The sequence below is a fragment of the Aptenodytes forsteri genome, unplaced genomic scaffold, assembly GCF_000699145.1.
Source record: "Aptenodytes forsteri isolate BGI_AS27 unplaced genomic scaffold, ASM69914v1 Scaffold47, whole genome shotgun sequence".
Classification (NCBI taxonomy): Eukaryota; Metazoa; Chordata; class Aves; order Sphenisciformes; family Spheniscidae; genus Aptenodytes; species Aptenodytes forsteri.
In genome coordinates this window covers 2,260,297-2,281,546 of record NW_008794731.1, presented here as the reverse complement: position 1 = coordinate 2,281,546, position 21,250 = coordinate 2,260,297, and the positions used below count along the sequence as shown (strand labels likewise).

The window sequence follows — 21,250 nt, the reverse complement described above, 5'->3', positions numbered from 1 at the left end:
GCTTTTGACATGAGGCTAGACTAATTCTTCTGATTTCCTTGTGCTAAAAGGGTTAAGCCCTGTGATTGTATGAGTAAGGAGCATCTCAAGGACGCATTGCTGACTGCCATCCAGTTTTGGGCCCACCAGGTTGTGATCTGCAGGGCTGCCAGCTCACCCAGTCGTTGTCCCACGTGTACTGCTGCAAGGGTCGTCCTGTCCTGGGTGCAGGATGTCACCTTTGAACAGAGCACTACCACCGCAGCTGCCGTACTAGGAGGGAGCTGCTTACGGCAAATACAACTATAACGTCCCTGTTGTGCTACTGCCTGAGGTGGTGATTATTCCTCTTCCAGTTCTACATCAGCCTTAGACTTGCTCTTCGCCGGTAAAGTGAAAGAGAGTAACATAAAACTTTATTCGACTCCAAAGTATGTACCAGTGATTTACAAAGACCATCTTTAATACTACAACTTAAAAACAGGTCATAATTACACTTGTTTTAAGATGGACATGTTAAAAACCCATTTTACAATATTTACCCCTCATAAAAAAAAGCACAATATAATGATATAAGTTATAAGTCCATTTCAGAAGCAAGATTTTTGTCCCCAAGTGGCTAGATATATATATATACACACACAAATATATATATGACGTGTAAGTGCACAAGTGAACTAGGTGTCTTGGGAGAAAAAGTTTTTTTCAAGTGAAGACTGCACTACAACAGGCATGAGTGAGGCCGAGCAGGGGAAGGGCAGCTGCTGGCAGGGCGAGTGAGGACCAAGTGGCACCTCTCACACCCAGCCAGACTCGGAGGTAACCTTTCTTTATTTCTTCCCTTTCAAGTGACAGTTTCTTGCTTCGTGCAACAGGACTTTTGTCAGTGTATCTACCAGCGCTGAACGCAACTGCAGAGTCAGAGTGGTATTTGTGTCTTTCTGCTTTTCCTCAGCAGTTCTCCCAGCCTATTTTGTTCCTTTTTTTTTGATTCTTATAAATTAATCTGATAAGAAGATGCTAATTCTGTGAACAGAATTTTGTCCAAGTCCCCCCTTGCAGAGCTCTTTGTGTAACAACAGCAGGTGAACTGAGACTGCCCTTCGGGGGGGGTTAAATGCGTCCTTGCTTATAAAAACACAGAAGTGACGGAATTAATCCAGTTTGTCCTAATTGCATTTATTATAAAACAGAAACTGCCTACAGCCTTCAGCAGAAGACAGTCTGTGACTTATTAATATCCTCAAGTGTTCCGTGAACTAAATCTATGTGCGTTGTAAGTGTGGGGTAAAGGGAACAGGATTTAGGACATGATGCACGGCTGCTGTGTGCTTCAGCCCACGTTCTGTAGAGGACAGTTGCTCTTGCCACGAGCCATGTGGCAGCATGAGTCCTGTTGCAGATGCCTGACCACCGGGGAAGGAGTCAGACCTGCCTCCACATCCTCCAACTTTTTGGTTATATTTGTGAAAGATGTCCCCGAAGTGCCCCCTTCTCCCCACCTTCCTCCCCTGCCCTCCTTCCCCTTGGATTTGTGGCCCCTCTCTGGTTTTGGCCCCAGACGTGTGCCTGCAGTTGCTGGAGATCAAGTATGTTTGACCACAGTTAATGCTATCGAATAGGTGACGTCTGGGGCCGAGGGAGCAGTGCAGCTTTCTGTGGTCAGGCTGTACACAGAGGTGCACTTACTTACAGCACGGGGCAACCCTTAAGGCCAACGGAGCCCCTGACAGTCCCGGCTCGCAGCAGGTCCACGTGGCTCTGGTTAATCACGAGGTTCCTTATACAGCCCATGTAATGAGAGAGGGGAGGTAACGGTGACACTGTGCTGGCCTTGTCTGTCTCTGCAGAAGGAACAAGTAAAGCAAGCATTAGTCTGGCTAATAAGAGGGCAGGGGATTGAGTACCTCTATCTTGCACCTGGAATAGTACCTCTCTTGGCTTTGGTGTATTTTGGGAATAGTACCTCTCTTGGCTTTGGTGTATAAATTCTGGAGCGCGTCTTTCCCAACTCACCTGGCAGCCCTCCCATGTAGAAGGTCGCCCTTGCGCTGGGTGCAGGAGGCTGGCTGGGTCCCACTGTGTAGTTGCCTTCTGTGTCCACATCAACCTGGATTATGTTTTTCCATTTGGTAACTTTGAAAGAAAACAAGAGTCAGTGCTGCTTCCTCACCCAGAGAGCAAGTCCACCTCCGCCCTCTGGCACAGACGAGTGCTGGAGCAGAGCAAAACTACTGGGAGGGTCAGAGGACCTGGCCTGGCTTTTGGGAAACGCCCAGAGGAGCGTTTTGGGGAGCCTCCCCCAAACTCTGTCCTTTGGCCACAGCAGCCACTGTGTCTTGATCTAGTGAAGAGGGCTGCCCTCTCCCAGCGGGGTGGGACACAGCACATGCTGGGTGTAAGGGGATCGGCTCAGACTGGCTCCGGCCACAGATGGGGGGAGGTCCTGAAGCTGAAAATGCGCCAGGAGCACATGATGGCTCTTAGCCGGTGCTGGGTCAGGCAAGATGAGGGCTTAAAATAGAGCTGTGCTGAGACAGGGGCTGTAACTGTGACCCCCACTCCCAGAAAGGGCTTGATGCATAAACCTTAGCTCTTGCTCAATGGCAAACACATTAAAGGCTGAGTTTTGCCCATACAAGTGTGAATCCTGCAAATCCCTGGTCCCAGCTGTGGGCTTTGAGCCCTTTGGACGCAGCTGGGCTTTTGCTTTCAGCAGGACAGCCCTGGCTGGAGCCAAGGCCACAACTGGCCCAGCAGGACGGTGGAACACCCCTGGCCTCACCAGCTGCTCCATGACCTGGGGAAACACCCTGTCTCTCCTGCCCACCAGATCTGACAGCACTAACAAGATCAGGCAACGACTCTTAATTAGGAAATGACTTAATAGCAGCTACAGTCTCCCAAATTAAGTGCATACAGGTGGGAGCTGGGGTTTAAATACCCAAGGAAGGGGCCCAGGCTCCCCCCAGGAGATGTGGGCTGAGCAGGAGTAGAGCAGTGTCCCAGAGCCAAGTGCTGGCTGTCACCTCACCTGCAATAGTGTGCCACTGCCCATTGCAGAGAGATGGGCATGTCACCGATGCAGAGAACTCGTCAGCCCCAGCATTCACTCTCACAGTGACCTGGTGTGTGAGACAAACCCGTTAGAGCCCAGTGAGCTGAGCGGGATGGGCAGGAGATGGCTGCTGCCACTGAGAACCTGTGGGGAAGCCACCGTCCCACTACCTTCGTCTCTTCCATGTACAACAGGAGATGGTGGCTTCTCCTCGTGCCCATGTGGAAGATGAGGCCAGAGGCACTGCGGGGACGGACCTCCAGTGTCACCTCCAAGTCCTGCTCGGTTGCCACTGCATCAGCTGGAAGAGAAATGCTACTGGTGAGGAGGGGGACAAGGGACCTCCCATGAGATGCATCCCTCCCAGTCCCAGGGCTGTGGGAGCCAGCCCAGGCTGCTGTGGGGTACCTAGGACGACGGACCCGCCATCCGCAGCGAAGAAGACCCCGCTCTCCAGTGCGCCCTCGTAGCATGGTGTCACCCCAAAGGTGCGTGAGGGGGGACCCAGGGGCCTGCCGTCCAGCTGTGGGTTCCTCAGGCAGCCGTCGAAGCTGGAGGCTGATGCAACCTGTTGAGATTAGTCACCAGAGTGAGCGTGGAGGAGCCAAAAAAGGGCAGGCACGGGAACTGGCTGATAGGGTGATGCCATGGGACCACCAAGCCCTTACCGGTATGTGAGCCTTGGCTTTTCCAGCCGGGATCCCCCCCACATACAAGGGGGTTCGGGCCACAAAGAGCCCTGCAGTGGCCACTGCAGCATCCTGGGCTCGCAGCCCATCAATGACCAGCTGGGCTCGGCTCTGATCTCTGCTGAAGAAGACCTGCAAGGACCAAAGGTCAGTGCCAGGGCTGGGGGTTTTCTGGATTGGGAGGAGCCCCAGGGCTGCACCCAGGGAAGGGAGACCTCAGCTCAGAGGTTCAGCCAGCCCTGGCTGTGTTTTTGCCGTCCCCTTTGCTGCTGTGGGACTGCAGGTGTCCCATGTGCAATTAGGAAGCAATGCCCAGAGCAGGGCTGCACCAAGCTAACCCCTGCACGGGCACCTGGCGAGGGGGGGGTCACGGGAACAATGTGGCTCAAGGAGCTCCTGCTGAGCCCATTCCCTTCCCCTCTCTCCCCCCCTCCCCCCCCGCCGGTCATGGTACTTGTCTTTGCTGCGGAGGCGCAGCCGGCGCCCACCGACGTCCACCAGGAAGACAAAGCGCCCGTTGGAGACAAAGAGAGCCATGAAGGTGCCCCGCTTGCCCGCCACATAGAAGAGCAGCCCACTGGAGGAGTTCAGCTTCACCTCCAGGGAGAAATGGGACCTGCAGGGACAGGGGAGTGACGGGAGCACCCTGCTCTCCCACAACTGCAAGGAACACCTGCTCTCCAAGCAATGGTCCCCAGGGCCAAGCTTGTGTGGGGTGAACATGGGGTGAGCCTCACCTCTGGCCAAAGGAGGCTGGAATCTCCTCAAACTCCCAGCGACTGCTTGGGGCACCCCCAAAGCGGAAGGTGCCCCTGGCTGCATGGGGCTGTGGGTGCAGCCGGCAGAGCCCATCCCCATCATGGCGGCGGTCCTTTGAGGCAGGCTTGCCCAGCACCTACAGAAGATGCACCAAAGAATGGAGTGAGGGGAGCATCCCTGCAGGTGTCACAGGGCAGAGCTGCTCAGCGAGGGGGCAACGGTGGCATCTAAGGAGGACAGGGAGGAGGATGTGGGGAGTTTTGGCAGCAGCTGGTACCTTGGGTTTCCGCCTGTCCTTCTTTGGAGTGACTCCGAGCTGCTGTGGCTGCTCACCCCAAGGACAGCTCATGGTGACATTGATGCTCTCCACGTTCTCCTGCAGGTCCACCACCATCTGTGGCTCTGACATCCTACGCACAGGGAGAAGGGATCCCTGTCACCAGGCCAGCCAGGAGGCAGGAAAGGGCTGAGAGCCCTGCTCTCTGGGAAATGGCATGGCAACGCTCACCGCTTGACAAAGACATTCCCGATGCAGCCAGTGAGGTTGCTGAGGGCACCTGGCTCTGGTGAGCCCCCAAGCTGGAAGAGCGGCCGCCTATCCTGCCGTCGCTGCCGCCGGCTGGACCCAGTGCCTGCTGCGGTGTCTTGCAGCTCATCGTCCACATACAGCCGGACTCTGCGGGGGATGAGCAGCATAGGCTGAGTGGGTCCCTGTGGCCATCAGCACGTCATCCCCCATGCACTGCCAGGACACGTACCCACGGGCATCGCTGTAGAAGGCCATGTAGTGGGTCCTGTCATCCGCATAGGCATTTTCAGTGGTGACTTCGGTTTCCAGCAGGTTCAAGGTCAGTTGGCCCCTCTGGAGGGACACCTGGCACGTCCCCTCCTGCAGAAAGCATCGCCCCGTTGCTGCTCAGCAGCTGAACCCCAAGGAACGGCCAACTTTCCCCACCACCCTCCAGGAGCTCAGGGTGCAGATTTCACTGTGGATTCACGCCCTGGCCCCACCCAAATTCCCCCCTTTCCCAAGGGGGAGCAGCACCATCCCCAGAGCAGGAGCAGATGTTTCTGCCCTGCTGCTGGGATACCCGGGGGGAACTTCAGATGCCCACCTGGGTGGTGTGGTGGTAAAGCAGCCCCTCGCGCTGGCTCGTCCGGAAGCTGAAGCCGCTGTAGAAGTCCCGCAGCCCTGGCACGTCCTTCAGGGCCAGGGTCAGGTAGCCGTGGCCATGGACGCTGACTGACCGAGCCACCTGCAAGGGACACCATGGAGGCGAGGTCAGAGCCTGGCCCTGGCGTTGCAGGTGTGCTGGGAGGGTGACTGAGGTGCTCAGGTCCTCGCTGGATCTGGCCAGTGCTATGGCCAGCCATGTGGAGCACCTTGCCACAACCCCCCTGCACCGAGGACCTGGGGATTTTATGCTTGTTTCCGTGTGAACAAGGGGAGATCGGGCCTGTCCTGGGGGTCCTGTGCTCCCTTTCCCTGACAGACCCTTGCCCCAGCATGCTGGCCAGGCTGCCAGGGCTTTGTGCTTACCAGGAGGTCCGAGGTGCACCCATAGCTCACGCCGACAGTGCTCATGCGCTTCAGGTCAACGTATTTGCCAAGAGCCTTCAAGCCCTTCATGCAGCCCCGGATGGGCCCACCCGTGGGGAAGAGCGCTTTCAAGCTGCAGGAGAAGCAAGCAGTGTTATGAGGACAACCCCAGGCAGGATCCAGTCCTGGGCAGGATCTGGCCCTGCAGCCCTTCAAACAGAGTGCCTGGGAAGGACCCATGATGGCCACGGGTATCTCCAGTGCCTCAGGCACAAGGTTGCTCCAAAGCACCCAGAACGGCAAAGGAGGTCTCAGTGACACCCACCAGCACCTCATCCCTCACCAGAGATGGAGATGTCCCATCCTCAAAAGCTCACGGTGATGGGCAGCAAGAGGAAATCTCCCCCCAGAGCTTCAGCGGGGCCCCAACAGCCCTGGATGTGGCTAAGAAAGGGCCAGGGCCACCACCAGGGACACTGGAGGGGAAGATGTAGACTGTCCCACCCCACCACGGCCTGGACCCACCTGGGGGGCAGCACAGCAGGGGGCACACCACCCAGGTAGTAGGAAACAGCATTCTCCAGGGAGTTCTCCTGCTCCACCATGAAGATGGTGAGGCGCTCCAGCCGCACCAGGATGCGCTTCTTGTTATTCATTTTGAGGAGGAAAATCTGGATCTGGAGACAGAGGAGAAAAATGATCCGCCAGCCTGGGGCAATTAGGTCCATCACAGAGGGCAGCATGAGGTGTCCGGTTCATGGCTCTAGTCAAAGAACTTCTTACAGCTCTCCCCTGCCAAAAACAAGGATCTGGGTGCCCCCTCTACCCTCTGGATGAGGAGCCCTCCAAGCAAGCCAGGCAGGCGGCTGTTCCCCCTTACCGCTTTGTTTGTGGTGCTGCTAATGGTGAGGGAGGAGGAGTTGCTGCTGGGTTTTGCCATCTCCAGGCCAGTGCTGAAGTCATAGTAAAGCACCAGCTTCCCGTCCCGGATGGCCAGACACAGGAACTGACCCTGGGGGGAGACAGGACAGACACTCAGCCCCACGTCCCGGTGCCCGTGGTGCTGAGCCTGACCTGCCCTTTAGCACCAGTGGGAGCAGGTCCCACTGCTGGTGCCTTGATGCATCACTGCAACAATTATTGGGGATTTATCTGCAAACAGCAGCCCTGCGCTGGGGCACAGGGATGGCACTGCAGGCTGGAAATGCTCCTTGCAGCACTGCCTGCCCCAGTGAACCCTGGCCCAGCTCAGAGGGTCTGTGCATGGGTGCTCCTGGAGTTCAAGGGAGTCCTTCCAGCACCAGGCAAGCAATTGCCTCTGCTGTGAGGTCTGGGTCCAGCCCTCTTGTGGCTTTTAACAATAGTGCAGAAATGCTGCTCCAAGTAGCATTGCCATCTCCAAAGCCGTCTCCTCCCCGGGGCCCTGAACTGAGAATGCCTGCAAGTGGGGCTGGGATTGTCCTAGCCCACTGGTTGAGGGGTGGAGACTCCCCAGGGGAGCAAGCACCTGCCTGATTCTCCAGGAAGAAGAGGATGCCGTTGTAGGAGACCACCCGGATCTCCTGCTCAAAGCGCTTGGTGGTGCCAAACTGGCTCTCAAACTTGATTTCCGCATAACCGGTGCCATCAAAGTAGGAGCCATCAGTCAACCAGGGGTCTCCTGTGGACTTGGACCTGAGCCATGCAAGAAGAGGCCCAAGGTATCACTCCAAAGCCAACTGCCATGCTCTGGGGCAGCCAAGGGTCAGGGTAAGCACTACAGACCAGAGCTGCCCGCAGTCTGGGCACGGTGTCCTACCTTGCGCAGGGCTTCTCGGCAGTGGTATCCACCTGGAAGGTGTGTTGGAAGTTGTACAAGCTGACCACCTCCTCATTCAGTGTGTCCAGCTCCAGGCACCCGCGGTAGTTGGGATAACGCAAAGTGGGAGGAGGCTGGGAATGAAACCGGACAGTTAGGGCAAGTTTGATCTTGGCTTTCCCATGAAATCAAGGGGTTTCCCCCCCAAGAAGCTCCAAAGGTATCGCTGATACCTCCTAGAAAACGGAACCTCCCTCCCTGCTGCCTGTCTCACCGTGAAGCTGGAAGGGTAGCCACCCATGTAGAAGACCACGTTGCGTGGGTCGAGGTTGAGCAGCCCCTGCTCCCCCTTGGCCACACTGTCTCCCTTGGTCTCGTGCACCGTCTGCCTCTCCACGATCACTGACATGTGCCCATACTGCAGGATCCTGCAACAGGGAGGGATGGTCAAGACAACGGGAGACCCCCAAAGAGGAGCAAACCCTGCCCTCCCTGAGCAAAGGGCCTCCCCACACAACCCTACCAAAAGGGAGCATCTCCCACTGGGGACCCCCATAGCAGCAGCGCATTGAAAGGAGTCAGCACTCATGTTACCAGCACTGCCACAAGGCTGAATGGACCCTCCATGATGAGCTTCATCTTTCCTCTCCTGCAGGAACCCCCAGACCCTCCATGACCTGGTAAGAGACCATCTCCCTGATAGTTTTTTTGAGGCATCTCAGTGTTGATCACTTAGGGATGACCGGATGACTGAGTCCACAGCACCTCTGCAAGCTCAGGGCCTGTCTGGGCTTGGGCATAGCACTACCCGCATCCACTGCAGGGACAGTTTCCCACTGAACTTCCTTGGGGTGTGTCCCATCAGTCTCCTACCTGTTGATACTGATGGTGGCAAACTGCTCTCCAATATCCTCATCAACCGTTAGGGAGGCTGGCTCCTCATTGCCCAGTTTGTAGACCCACTGCACTTTGTGGTCCTTGAGCACGATGCCCAGGTAGTCTCCAGTGGCCTAAATGCAGGGAGAGACAGGGCCACACGTTGGCATTCAGGACAGGCAGGAGCACCAAGCGATGCTCTCCCTGATGCTCCCAGGGCTGCACTGACCAAGCACCCCCATTCGCACCTCTCTCCCCATCCACCTCTAGCCAGGCTGACAGCTGCACCCAGGACCTGTTCGTGTTCCCCACAAAGACACTCAGGGAGCAGGTGAAGGGAGAGGGGCTGACATCCAGGCGTGATCCCCCATTGATGCTACCAACACAGGCTCCCGCTGCCCTCCTCCTGCCCGCACAGCCCAGTCTCACCTCCCGGCTGCCCAGGTACAACACAAACCGCCCCTCCTCTGTCCCGTCCTGCTGTCGCTGCTGGCTCCTGGGCTCAGGGTTTTGAATGTAGAATTTGAGGGATGTATAAGCTGCCAAATCCTGCAGGTTGCTGGGCATCCGGACCTGCACACCCGAGCTGCCGTTGAACTTCATGGGGACTTTCACCTGGAGGGAGAGAAATTCAAACCCACAGCACTGAAACCACTGCTGCTGCCTCTCTTGTCATTGCCAGATCTACCAAGTCAAAGCATTTTCTGGAGTCTTCCCATGAGAAAGGGACCCTGCCTGGTGGCCCCAGAGCTTTTCTAGATACCCCTCCCATCTGCATACTACCCTCAGGTAAGCCCTCATTCACCCCAAGCCCCTGGCACCCCATGCACAGTCCTCACCCTCCCATGAGCCTACCTTGCTGGCGGCGTTCCTCGCCTGCGTGATGAGCTGCCGGATCCGCACAATGTTCTCCGACACGGTGGCGTTCTTGTTCCTCCTGTTCTCCAGGCTGCTCAGCTTCCCCAGCAGCAGTGGGATGGTGCTTTCCAGGCTGGACACTGGGGTTGGAGACGAGCCAGGGGTTTTGAAGGTTAGTGAGGAAAGGAGATGTAAAGCTCAGGCAGTTCTGAGACATGCAAGTCAAAGCAGCGGCAGCTGGGAGCAGAGTCACAGAATGATCCCCTAAATCCAGCAGCCTTGATGGGGGCTTGTGAAAATGCTCTAGTGCATGCAGTCTCCTGCAGTAAAGGTATAGGTGTTATAGACACCGCAGGGAGAGAAAAAAATAAAGGGACAGGACTTAAAGCACCCAGTATCGGCTGCTGCCTCCCTCTACTCTTGACCTGGAGCTGCGAAGCATAATTTCCAAAAGCACAGAGCTCTCTGGGGACATCTGTCCATGCACTGGCTCATGCCAGACTCAGTCCTGGCAGCCCAGCAGGCTCAGCACTCACCAGATTTCCTGGCATCCTGGACTGCCTGGTTCAGGTCTTCATTTCGAAGGTCTCCATACTGGTCTTTCCACTCATCCAGATTCTTCTTCATGGTGCTCAGGGTATCTTCCACTCTCGCAGCTGTTTCATTGGCCTCAGCAGCTGCCGCTTTGGCATTCTGGATCGTCTCTTTCGTGTCCTCTGGAAAGAAAGGAGAAAAATCTCTGGGATGGCCAGGAGTGGGGAGGAAGCACCCTTGGGTCACAGCCTGGGTGTGAGGAAGGGAGCAGAGAAAACCAGTCTAGCTACCCCAGGACAAACCTTGGTCCCTGCCCAGCATGTCCTGCACAGACTGGAGCTGGCTCAGGAGCTGCTCCTTCTTCACACGGAGGTCAGCCAGCTTGTCCTTCGCTATCTGCAGAGTGCCTTTAATAGCTGCAATTAAAGAAATGCATATGTTGTGTGTTGGATCTCAGTCCAGCTCGAAGGACATCACACCCTGCAAGGAGCCTCTCTCACCCCCGTTGAGTTTTCTCTGCTCTCTCCTCACAGCCTCCTCCAGGTTGCTGCTGTTCCTCTTCAGCTCTTTAGAGATGGCCCCGAGGTTTTCTGATATGACACTCTGTAAAACAAACATGCACTGCCTGGGAGTCTGAAGAGGAATTCCAGTCTCCGGCCCTGACTGCACACAAAAATGCTCGTTCAGACAACTGCAGTGGGGTGTGCTGCTGGGGCGTGATGAGGAGACCCAAACCCCCAGAGTCTGGCCCCAGCTGTGGCAGAGGCTCTGCTCTCTGGCACAGAACAAAGTGCTCAAGTCTCAGAGGGAAGGGGCAGCAGAGCCCTATGTGTGGGTGTGAAAAGCTGGAGGACTGTCGAGGGAGTTTGGCTTTTGCTCATCTTCACGGGCTTCCCCACAGCACGTACCATCAAAGCCTCGCCGGCTGCCTCATCAGCATCGTGGGCTGCTCGCTCGGCTTTTTTCACAGCTTCAATGATGCTGGCGTAGGCATTAGAGGCATCAATCGCCCGCTGGATAAAGCCATCCTGGTTTGTGCCCTGGATAATGCTGTGTTGGAAGATGAAGCCATGAAGTCCATGGAGACCGCTCAGCCTGGGCTCTTGCCCATGCCCCCACAGACAAAAATGCCTTTGGGTTCCTTGTCACAACATGTTCTCCAGGATAAAGCTTTGGAGATAGCACCCGCTGCTCCCCTGCCATGGCGTGGGGCTGCAGTTTCCCATCCCCAACTCTGGTAGGAGATGGCCTGACTACTGAGTGTCAGGACTGGTGCCTCACCTGGACAGGTTCCTTGCAAGCTCATCCAGGAGCCGGGCATGCTCCTCCGCCTGCTCCACGATGGGGATTTTGCTGCTGGCCGGGGAGAACTTCTTGACACGCTCAGTCAGGGGCAGCTTTGCCCCATCCAGCAGGGCTGCCAGCTTCTCGTATGCCTGCAAGGACATATGTCACTCCTGAGGACTGCCACCCCCTCGCACTCTGCCCATGCTGAAGTACCTCCATCACTCACCTCCTTTGCACTCTCCATCTTCTGTAGGAAGTCGGAGACCTGGGCCAGGGAGTCCTTGGCCATCCTCAGGGTCTCCTGCACCAGTGCATGCTGCTTTTGGAGTTCGCGGCTCTTTTGCTAGACACACAGACGCAGGATTAGCCACTGGCAGGGCTGGGGTAGGCCCCCCCCTCACTGCATGGCAATACGGGACCACCTGGTGAAGGTCTACCTGACTCTCCTCCAGGTTGTTGCGGTTCAGGCTGTTCAAGTCCTCCGTCTGCCTGGTTTTGTTCACAGCCTCGTTGAGGGCATCGCGGAGATCCATCAGCTGGGAGCTGTGCTGCGCCAGCCGGTCCCGGATGCTGCTCACCAGGTCCTGGTTGGACTCCCAGCGGGCGTGCAGTTCACTCTTCACCCGATGCAGCACTGAGGATGGAGGAGGTGAGAACTGTTGCTAATTCATCCCCCTGTGTTAAAGGGCTCTTTCTGTGCTTGGCTGTGGAAAAGCCTGGTTCTGGTCTCACTTGGCAGGCTAGAAGTGACCATCTTCCCTCCCTCCCTCTTTCAGCCTGGATAGCACAGGATCTCATCCAAAATTGTCTCCAAACCCCCAGTGCTGGTGAGAGGGAGGGGATCTCTTTCAGAAAGATACCCGGCCATGCCTGAAAGGCTCCAGATGATGGAGAAACCCCACTGGAGGCCTGTTCCAGTGCTTGATTACTCCCACTGTGAAAAATTACTTATTTCTAGCAAGGGCTGGTTTATAATTCCAGCTTTCAGCTGCTGAACCATGTTTTGCCACTGCCTGTTAATCAGAAGCGCTTGCTCCCCACAGTGCCAGCGTGCCTGGTTACGTAGTGGGGATTTGTGTGGAAGCACAAGGCCTTGCTCCTGCAAGGGATGCCCTCCGGATGGTACAGCTGCTGAGGGTGGTGGGCTGCTGGTTGTTACTCTGGACCACTTTCCTGGGACAGTGAATATGAAGAAACATGGGGTGACTTATTCACATCCACATGTGATGCATACATAATAATGGGAACTCCTGGTTCTAAGGGTTGTCATTTTCAGTCATCAAACAGAACTACCCAGCTAGTACCATCTGCTCTAAAATTCACCTTAAGGGAAAAGGAACCATAAATGGAGTGTCACAGGGGACCCTAAAACTACTGTAAAACTTGTTGGGGGTGCCTGTTTTATTAACAGCACTCTCCAAACGTGACCATGATATGTGTAGCGCTCACATGGGCTCCAAGCCAGGCTTTGAGGAATGGCTAGACGCAGCAGGATCTGTGCAGCCCTGTCCCATGCCACTGAGCCAGACTCACATTTCTGAGCCTCCTCATGCTCGTGCCTTGCCAGCTCCTCCTGGCTGCCCAGAGTCCGCTCCTTCATCTCCCTCAGCATTCTTTCCACCTCGGCCATCTTCTGCCGAAAATCCTCAGTGGAGGTGGTGCTGGCATTTGCTGCCCCAAGCCTGGCCATCTGCCGCACCAAGTCTGCAGAGAAATCCAGATCCCCCGTTAGCATTGACCAACCCAGGTCCTTCATAATCCACTGAGATCCTTCCTCTCCTACATCACCCTCAACAAACTGCAGCCAGCTTTCATGCAGTACTCAGGCACCCAAATTGCTTGAGATCACTCAGAGGTATTGCCCCACGTTTCTGTCTCCTTGGCCGTTACAGTAACGCATGCTACATTCCAAGCATCTTTTTGTGGCTTTACCTCCTCTCCTAGATCCAGCCACTCCCTGTTTTGCTAAATCTCTCCTGAAGCAGTAGTGCAGATTGCCCTGGTTTTATGCATTTTAATAACATTTGTGCAAGTTTAAGGTGTTTTTTCCAAAGACTGTTTAGCCAAACAGCTGGGATTCACAATAAGCCTGATCTACCTGAACAGCCAGAATCCTGCAGGGATCTCCATTTCATTTGTATTTCCCCTTGTTTTCCCCATGGTTCTTTCTAAGCGATGTAGTACTCAGCGCTGTTTGAAAGCAAGAACGTGGCATTCCCAGCAGAAAAAAACCACAAAGTAGAGACCCTTCTTTACCTACCTGCAACGCCTTTCTGAATGCTTTGGATATTTAGCAGGAGCTGCTCCCCCCTCTGGTAAGTCTCTCTCGTGTGCTGCTCAATCCGGTTTGCTTCTCTGTGAGTCATTGTCATCTACAACAAAACACACTAGCTTAGCTGAAGTATGAGATTATGTTTTATGTGATCTGTCAGCAGGAAAGATGTTCCCAAAAGGCACGTAAGGCTTGGGAATGTGCAGCGTTTGAGGTCCTTGAACCACGTCTCCTCCAACAGCCCGCCCTGTGCTGCTCACCTACGATGCATTTAGTGATGGTCTTATTTAGCACCTTCAGAGAAGCACAAGCAATAAATGCAGCTCCAATACAACAGGCTCTGGATCCTGAAACAGTCCTAAGACCACAGAATACAGCACTGTCCTGCGCTTTTAACACAAGAAAAGCTCTAGAGCCTGGAGCCAGGTCCACCTGGGTTCCGACCCAGACACAAGAAGAGACGGAAGGCTGCAGTTTGGCTGTTCAGAGCGTAGACGTACATATACACAGAGGCAGTTTGTCCATGCAGCTGCCCGGGGACATACATCATCAAATAGAGACTTCTCCCTCTCCCTTAGATTAGGAGCAGGCAGTTTATAAACCAAATCAAATCTTGCTCAGTTTATAAGTTCTCTGAAGACACAACTGGTGTTGTTTAGACTGTATATAGATTGCATCTTGCAAAAGGTGTTGCTGTACTGAGGCCTCCAAGGACTATTATAATAAAAAGGGTTGACTCATTTGCTGACAGGGCCCAGGCGCTCCCTGCCACAGCATAGATACATCCAGGACGGACCTGGATGTTCACGTTCCTTCCTCGTACGCTTCTTCTATAAATGACATTTTATTGAATTTATTTTTACTGGTTAAAGTTGGAGCTGCCTCACAAGCAAGTAATAAATCAAGAAACAACCATCAATATCACAAGATGTTTAACAGCCCTCCAAGGGAGGAATGCAGGTAATCTAGATTGAGCATCTAAGTAAAAGACCCCGACCCCCAGGCCTAGTGCTAGCTGGGCAGGAGATCCTGTCTGAACTAGGCTCCTCACAGCCTTCAAAGCCCTCATTTTAGGTAAAAGGAGGGACTCATGCTCTGGAAAAGGAAGATGGAGAAATACCCTACTTTGTGCTGCAGCGCGTTCAGGTCCTGTGTGAGGTCCACGTTCTCATCCTCCAGCTCGTCAGCCCTTTGCCTGACTTTGTTCATGGCTCTCTGGTACTCACGCAGCTGGTTCTGGAATAAAAGAGCTGAAATCAGGCCAATGGGCCAGGAAACATGGGCAGAAAGTGATGTTAAACCTTCCACGTACAGCGACAGTTGCCATAGTGCTGTTGAGACCGTGGAGGCGAGCCCAGGCGATGGAGCTGGCGTTGAGGTTGACCAGCTGGCTGCGAATGGAAGGGAAGGACATCTCGATGCTCTGCAGATCCTCCAGCAGAAGCAGGACACAGCTGTCGCACACTGCCAGGGGAACGGAGCGGTCAGCACAGGGCCCTTTCCCGGGGCTTCCCTCACCTCCTTCCCCAGGACTGCAGGATACAGACCTTCACACCTCATGCTGTCTGGACCGTTTGCCACGGGGATCTCGTACTCGTGCATGCAGACGTCGCACTGCTTTCCTGTCAGCCCGTTGGAGCAGGTGCACTCCCCAGTGCGCGGGTCGCAGGAGCCCCCTCTGCACTCGCACTCTGCCGAGTTTAATAACAGGGAAATGCCCACGGCATCATTTTGTGCTGTTGCCACCCCGGAGGGAGGGGAAGTGGTGGTTTTATTCCAGCTGTGCAATTGCATCCCTGCTTATCTACATGCCACTGCTGGGGGTTTCCCTGTGCAACCTAGCAACATGCACAGGAACTCAGATAGCAGTCAGTTGTTTTCCACCTTTAACAATTCAATTAGCACACGTGCCACCAATGCTTTGTCCTACTCCTCCATGTGTGGGACCCAACACCCGGGAAGCAGGACTCACTTGTAGTGCACTCCCCAGTGCGCGGGTCGCAGGAGCCCCCTCTGCACTCGCACTCTGCCGAGTTTAATAACAGGGAAATGCCCACGGCATCATTTTGTGCTGTTGCCACCCCGGAGGGAGGGGAAGTGGTGGTTTTATTCCAGCTGTGCAATTGCATCCCTGCTTATCTACATGCCACTGCTGGGGGTTTCCCTGTGCAACCTAGCAACATGCACAGGAACTCAGATAGCAGTCAGTTGTTTTCCACCTTTAACAATTCAATTAGCACACGTGCCACCAATGCTTTGTCCTACTCCTCCATGTGTGGGACCAACACCCGGCCAGCTGTGCAATTGCATCCCTGCTTATCTACATGCCACTGCTGGGGGTTTCCCTGTGCAACCTAGCAACATGCACAGGAACTCAGATAGCAGTCAGTTGTTTTCCACCTTTAACAATTCAATTAGCACACGTGCCACCAATGCTTTGTCCTACTCCTCCATGTGTGGGACCCAACACCCGGGAAGCAGGACTCACTTGTACAGCCACTCTCGCTGAAGCCCCAGTAGCCCGGGGCACACTGCTGGCAGCGCGAGCCGCTGACGCCAGGCAGGCAGCTGCACTGGCCAGTCTGTGCATGGCAACTGCTCCCCACGGCACCGACGTCGCAGTCACACCTCTGGCAGCCGGAGCATCCCTCGAAGCCGTAGTACCCATCCTAGGGAAAAGCAGAACAGTGGGTGCCCTGTTCAGCAAGAAGGCATGCGTGCCTCCCTCCTGGGGCAGGCCGAGGCGATGTGGGACCCCAGTCTTGCTTTTTAGGAGTGTTTTGACCACCACAAAACTCCTATCAACATGGCAAAGATGTGGAGCTGCAATAAGAGTCCAGACAGACCGCAGCACTGCCCTGCAAACCTGCCCTTGCCCTGCAACACCCACACTGGGTGCATGCAGGGAAACGGGGTTTATTGCAGTTTCCCAAAGGGTACCACATTATTGCCCAGGCTGCAGCTGAACACTGCCTCCATTGCTTGCTGCCAGATCTTTAATAGGCTTTCACCATGCATAGGCAGCTCATGCAAATCCCGTCTTAACCACCTGGCTGCCAGCGCAGCTTCCAGCGCCGCTCTGCTCACAGGCCTGGGGACGACACACCGGGGCTGCCCCTCGTCCCTGTGCCAAGGACAGGCACCATCCCAGTATGCAGACGGCCCTCACCTCACAGCGGTCGCAGTGCTGGCCCGTCACTCCAGTCTTGCAGAAGCACTGGCCGGTTTGTGGATGGCACGACTCTGTCCCACAAGGCGAACAGTTGCACGCTGCCAGGGAAAAATACACCCAGTTATATGCCAAGGAGGCTGCTCAGCCACTCACAAACCTTATTCCTGACAGGGAATCCTATTTCTCCCTTATCAGTAACAGTCAGAGCAAAGACAGAGCCTCCCTCCTCTTGGATTTGCTCCTGCCGACAACTTATTCCCATGACACCTGCCCAGGGCAGATTCCCTTTTGTGACTGCAATTTGGCTGCTGTTCCTCAGAGGGAGATGAGCAGTGCTGGGAGTGGGCTGTGCAAACCCACACTCCCAAGGGAGTGCCAGCACCACTGCTGCAGTAGTTGCTCGGGGCAAGACCATTCCAGCCTGGGTGTGGTTTGGCAGCTCGCATTTGAGGGGTGGATTGGAGGTTATGGAGTTGTCATGCTGGAGGGCAGGTTTTTGGAGTTGTGTTTTTTCTTATTATTGCCTTTGGAGGATGGCTGCAATGTGTGCAACCAAGCGCGTGACTCATCGGGCAATGCACAGCCTGGCTAAGGTGCTGAACATGTCCACGGTCGGTCTGTCCATCTTCCCCCCCCCCCAGTGCTTGCTGCCTGCCCCACTCACGTGTGCAGTTCTTGGCTGCCACTGCATCCCCGTAGTAGCCAGGGGTGCAGACCTCGCACCGCGCACCGGCCGTGTGGTGCATGCACCCCGTGCAGGTGCCTGTCAGGGAGTCACAACTGCTGAACAGCATGTTGGGATCCGTGTTTCCGCTGCAGTCGCAGGGCTGGCACGAGCTGCCAATCACCAAGGGATTGCCGTAGTATCCTGGGGCACACCTGGAGAAATACGGCAAGTTAAAACACAGCCAGGCATTGAGGGGGATCCCCACAGCTCATGCTGGCACCATGCTTCAGTCTTGTGCAATTATAACAGTGCAAGCATCCAACAGTTGTAACTGCTGCAACCCTCAGGGATCTCAAAGCACTTTGTGTTTTGCCTCACGGTACCCCTGAAAGGTGCCTTTATACAGACTGCAAGTCAAGGCAAAACACAACTAAGAAATACACCCACAGTAACACAATATATCAGCAGTGGAGACAGCAACAGGGCATTTGCAGGCTGAAAAGGATTGAAAGAAATCCTGCCAGAGCAAAGCACACAAGGCAGAGCCAACCGTTTCCTTTGCAGTCTCTACTAGGACAACTTCACTTCTGCCACAGCAGTGGCTGCACAGGAATTGGGCGTGCACGGCCTCAGAAACATGGGTGCCATCATCCTTACCGCTCACAGTTGGGTCCAGCATAGCCAGGCTTGCAGAGGCACTGCGTGTTGGAGCCCTTGTGGACACAACCGACGGCAAAACTGAAATGACAAGGGGTGAACAGGAGGACGCAGTTACCTCTGACATCGTGCCGGGGGAGCTGATCACTTGGTGTGGGCTGCTGGGGCCTTGGGTAAGAGGCCATGGACAAGGCTGGCATTGGGACACCCGCCAGTGCCAAGCCAATGCCCCGATGTGGCACAGTATAGTTCCCAGTGGTTACACAGTGAAGCCAAATAGACAATCCCACCCAAGGGTGCTTACTTGTTGGAGGCAACTGAAAGAGGGCACGGACATCCAACACACCGTAAGGGTTCTTCGGCAGAGTGGTTGCCCACATAGCCATCCTTGCATCGCTCACAGTGGTCTCCCTCCGTGTTGTGCTGGCAGTTCTGCAAGGAAAAGGCAGGCTGCAGGCTCAGCACTGACAGCAAGAAATGATGGGTTGCACAAAGAATTCCCCACCAGATATCTGGATGCTTCAGTCCTTCCTCTTTCCCAGAACTGTCTTTCACCCTAAGCTGACCCTGAGCAGGACCACTCCTGAAATGGCACATGCAGCTAATGCTCCAATTCAGGCACAGTCCTGCCAGCTCAGTTAGTATGGGAAGAGCTTTTTAATCACATGCTACAGACCTTATAACTCCAAAATATCACGCTGCTTCACTGTTTACTTACAAGGCATATCCCAGAGCCTGGCAGGCACTGATCTGAGTGGCCGTTGCAATGACATGGGATGCATTTTCCCAGAAAGAGCCCCTTGGTGTCCCTGTAGTAACCTGGAGCACATTCCTGAGGACAGAGAAAAAGACGGAGATCTGAAAAACAGCCCAATACATTCAAGCAAAGTAAAGAGACTAATTTAGTTTCCATGACAGAATTCCCACAGGGTCATACTGATGGAGAAGAGATTAAAAGCAACAACAAAGATTTTTCAGTGCAGCTCCTGCCTGCTCCTTGTCAGAGAGAAGGACCTATTCCAAGGTACTGCATGCACTTAATTTTGGTCTGCACCACCTGAATGATTTCTCCATCATGCCTCTTCCAAGAGGGCAGATGCAGCTAATGCACCTCTCCCAGGTGCACTGTGCTGTGGTGGGAGGGGAGCCAGGAGTGGGCTGGTGTGGAGGAGCCTGGGACATGTTGGTTCCTTCCTCCGGCACAACCTGAGCTGTAATTTCAACTGAAGCCCTCAGGGGTTGGCTTGGAAGCTGGTACTCTGGCACCACTGCTTTGCACAAATGTCCAAACCCCGCGGCTGCCACCCACACCAAGCACAAGGGGTGGCTGAGACCCAAAATGTGACTGTTTGACTCCCCCCCTGCCTGGAGCAGCACGTCTGCTTTCACCCTTACCTGGCAGGAGTCCCCCTGGTAGTTAGCTGGGCAAAAGCACAGCTCCACGTTGCTGGCGCGGACACCTGTAGCTGTATCTGTTGCCATCTCCAGGACCACACGGCGCAGGGACACGGAGGAAGAGAGCTGGGAGAAGAGCGCCCGGATCTGCAGCTGTTCCAGGTTTGCCAGCACCATCATGAGCTCCTCTCTAGACACAGGGTTGTGTGTCTCTGTGTGCCTGAACTTACCCTAGTGGGAGAAGACCTGACATTACTGGCAGGAAGCACAGGCACCTGAACATCCACAGCCCAGCTTTCACTTCCCTGCTGCTGAGATGTCTCCCCTTTGCACAGGTAAAAAAGCCCCTGGATCTTCACAGCCAGTTCTGCTGCAATAGGCAGCACCTAAAATACTGAGCTCAAAGCAATTGTCCCTTCTGTCTACATGCTAGTCTTGTCCCTTCAGTAGCATCTGAGCATTTAACTTGGTACACACTTGCGTGTGCAAACTCACCTCCACCAGCTGCAGCTGGCCTTCATGTACCTCCCCTGGGGAAGGGTAGGTGCCTTCCAGAAACATGATGCTCATCTGATTTCCCTGGGAAAAGCAAGGAAGGTGTCAGTCACCACCTCATCCTGCTCATGCATTAGCAGGGGGCACCAAGGAATTTCTCGGGTTGCACCTTCAGGATCACATCCGGGCGGGACTCCATGGGAATGAACACGTCACCCCTCCGTGGGTCAGAGTGAAGCTCGTAGCGCAGGTGCCCACCGTAGGAGGAAACCTAAGGGAGAGCCAAATTGCATGTGTTGCTGCGAGTCCACACCACTGAGCTGGGTCAGAGCTGTCCATGTTCAACCAGAGTGTGAGCAATGCCTGCATGTCAGCGGGCATGCTGCTGGCACACCTGTTGGTGGGGTCAGGGATGTGCATGACTGCTGGTCCAGCTGCCACTGGCTCTTACCCGGTCCCCGAGGTAGGAGCTGGGTGCAACCCAGTAGAGCTCCTGGTAGGCATCTGGGAGGTTCTTGAGATCAGCACGGAGGAGCTGCTCCTGCAGGCTCAGAGTTGTCGGTACCTCCTGGCGGTCACTGCTCAGCAAGAGCCACCCATTCATGTCGACGAACTGTGGGGGAAGAGCAACCGTAGATCTTCTGGTGGAGCTACAGAATGTATTCGGGTGCTGATGCTTCAAAAGAGCAAGTCCCAGAGCAGCAGAAATGATGATAACAGGCTCACAATCTCACATGCATCCTGATAAAGCCACTAGAAAGCTGAGCACCACCCCTGCCTCCTGCCTGGCACAGTCCCCCCACACCATGATTTTCCACCCTATGAGACCCCAGAGACTAAGAAAAGGGGCTGAAAGCGGGAGATGGGCACAGGGAGACAAAGATAACCCTCCTCACAGTGTATCTTCCAGAGGGGTAGGATTAACGCAGGACAGAGACCCGTGGGCAGCAGGGAGCCAGGCAGACGGGAACACAACTGAACTGCAGGCTCTGGTGGCCCCCGGGCCCTCTCACCTCAGCTCGGTGCTTCTCAGCACTGCGGCAGCGATCAGTGGCACCAAAACAGAAACACTTGGTGCAGCCCTTGGGGTTGCCGGCATCCAAAGAAAATGTCCCCAGGCGGCACTGGTCACACCTCGGGCCCTCCACATTCTCCTGGAAGACAAGCAAAGCTCAACAGCGTCAGCAGCTCCTCACTAGACCTTAGCGGAGGAC

The 21,250-nt window shown here is 55.0% G+C and overlaps 1 protein-coding gene across 1 annotated transcript in view; it reads right to left on the bottom strand.

The window, feature by feature from the left end:
* Nucleotides 1-1,659: 1,659 nt before the first annotated feature.
* Nucleotides 1,660-21,250, bottom strand: part of LAMA5 (laminin subunit alpha 5) — a 53,492-nt gene continuing 33,901 nt past the window's right edge. The window contains exons 35-78 of the mRNA XM_019470654.1: nt 21,050-21,190; nt 20,488-20,649; nt 20,206-20,307; nt 20,037-20,120; nt 19,542-19,772; nt 18,865-18,978; nt 18,451-18,578; nt 18,147-18,227; nt 17,487-17,701; nt 16,820-16,920; nt 16,139-16,319; nt 15,198-15,341; nt 14,963-15,114; nt 14,776-14,886; nt 13,639-13,750; nt 12,912-13,082; nt 11,816-12,012; nt 11,605-11,721; nt 11,373-11,527; nt 11,000-11,141; nt 10,592-10,694; nt 10,394-10,507; nt 10,094-10,273; nt 9,555-9,697; nt 9,129-9,314; nt 8,697-8,833; nt 8,098-8,251; nt 7,824-7,957; nt 7,537-7,699; nt 6,906-7,037; nt 6,551-6,702; nt 6,026-6,158; nt 5,601-5,741; nt 5,244-5,374; nt 4,994-5,161; nt 4,763-4,895; nt 4,464-4,621; nt 4,166-4,342; nt 3,706-3,871; nt 3,446-3,605; nt 3,208-3,338; nt 3,014-3,104; nt 1,996-2,115; nt 1,660-1,823 (exon numbers count right to left, since the gene is read on the bottom strand). Of these exons, the coding sequence (XP_019326199.1) occupies nt 1,669-1,823; nt 1,996-2,115; nt 3,014-3,104; nt 3,208-3,338; nt 3,446-3,605; nt 3,706-3,871; nt 4,166-4,342; nt 4,464-4,621; nt 4,763-4,895; nt 4,994-5,161; nt 5,244-5,374; nt 5,601-5,741; nt 6,026-6,158; nt 6,551-6,702; nt 6,906-7,037; nt 7,537-7,699; nt 7,824-7,957; nt 8,098-8,251; nt 8,697-8,833; nt 9,129-9,314; nt 9,555-9,697; nt 10,094-10,273; nt 10,394-10,507; nt 10,592-10,694; nt 11,000-11,141; nt 11,373-11,527; nt 11,605-11,721; nt 11,816-12,012; nt 12,912-13,082; nt 13,639-13,750; nt 14,776-14,886; nt 14,963-15,114; nt 15,198-15,341; nt 16,139-16,319; nt 16,820-16,920; nt 17,487-17,701; nt 18,147-18,227; nt 18,451-18,578; nt 18,865-18,978; nt 19,542-19,772; nt 20,037-20,120; nt 20,206-20,307; nt 20,488-20,649; nt 21,050-21,190 (6,303 nt within the window). The 3' untranslated portion in view covers nt 1,660-1,668. The remainder of the gene's footprint in view (nt 1,824-1,995; nt 2,116-3,013; nt 3,105-3,207; nt 3,339-3,445; nt 3,606-3,705; nt 3,872-4,165; nt 4,343-4,463; nt 4,622-4,762; nt 4,896-4,993; nt 5,162-5,243; nt 5,375-5,600; nt 5,742-6,025; nt 6,159-6,550; nt 6,703-6,905; nt 7,038-7,536; nt 7,700-7,823; nt 7,958-8,097; nt 8,252-8,696; nt 8,834-9,128; nt 9,315-9,554; nt 9,698-10,093; nt 10,274-10,393; nt 10,508-10,591; nt 10,695-10,999; nt 11,142-11,372; nt 11,528-11,604; nt 11,722-11,815; nt 12,013-12,911; nt 13,083-13,638; nt 13,751-14,775; nt 14,887-14,962; nt 15,115-15,197; nt 15,342-16,138; nt 16,320-16,819; nt 16,921-17,486; nt 17,702-18,146; nt 18,228-18,450; nt 18,579-18,864; nt 18,979-19,541; nt 19,773-20,036; nt 20,121-20,205; nt 20,308-20,487; nt 20,650-21,049; nt 21,191-21,250) is intronic.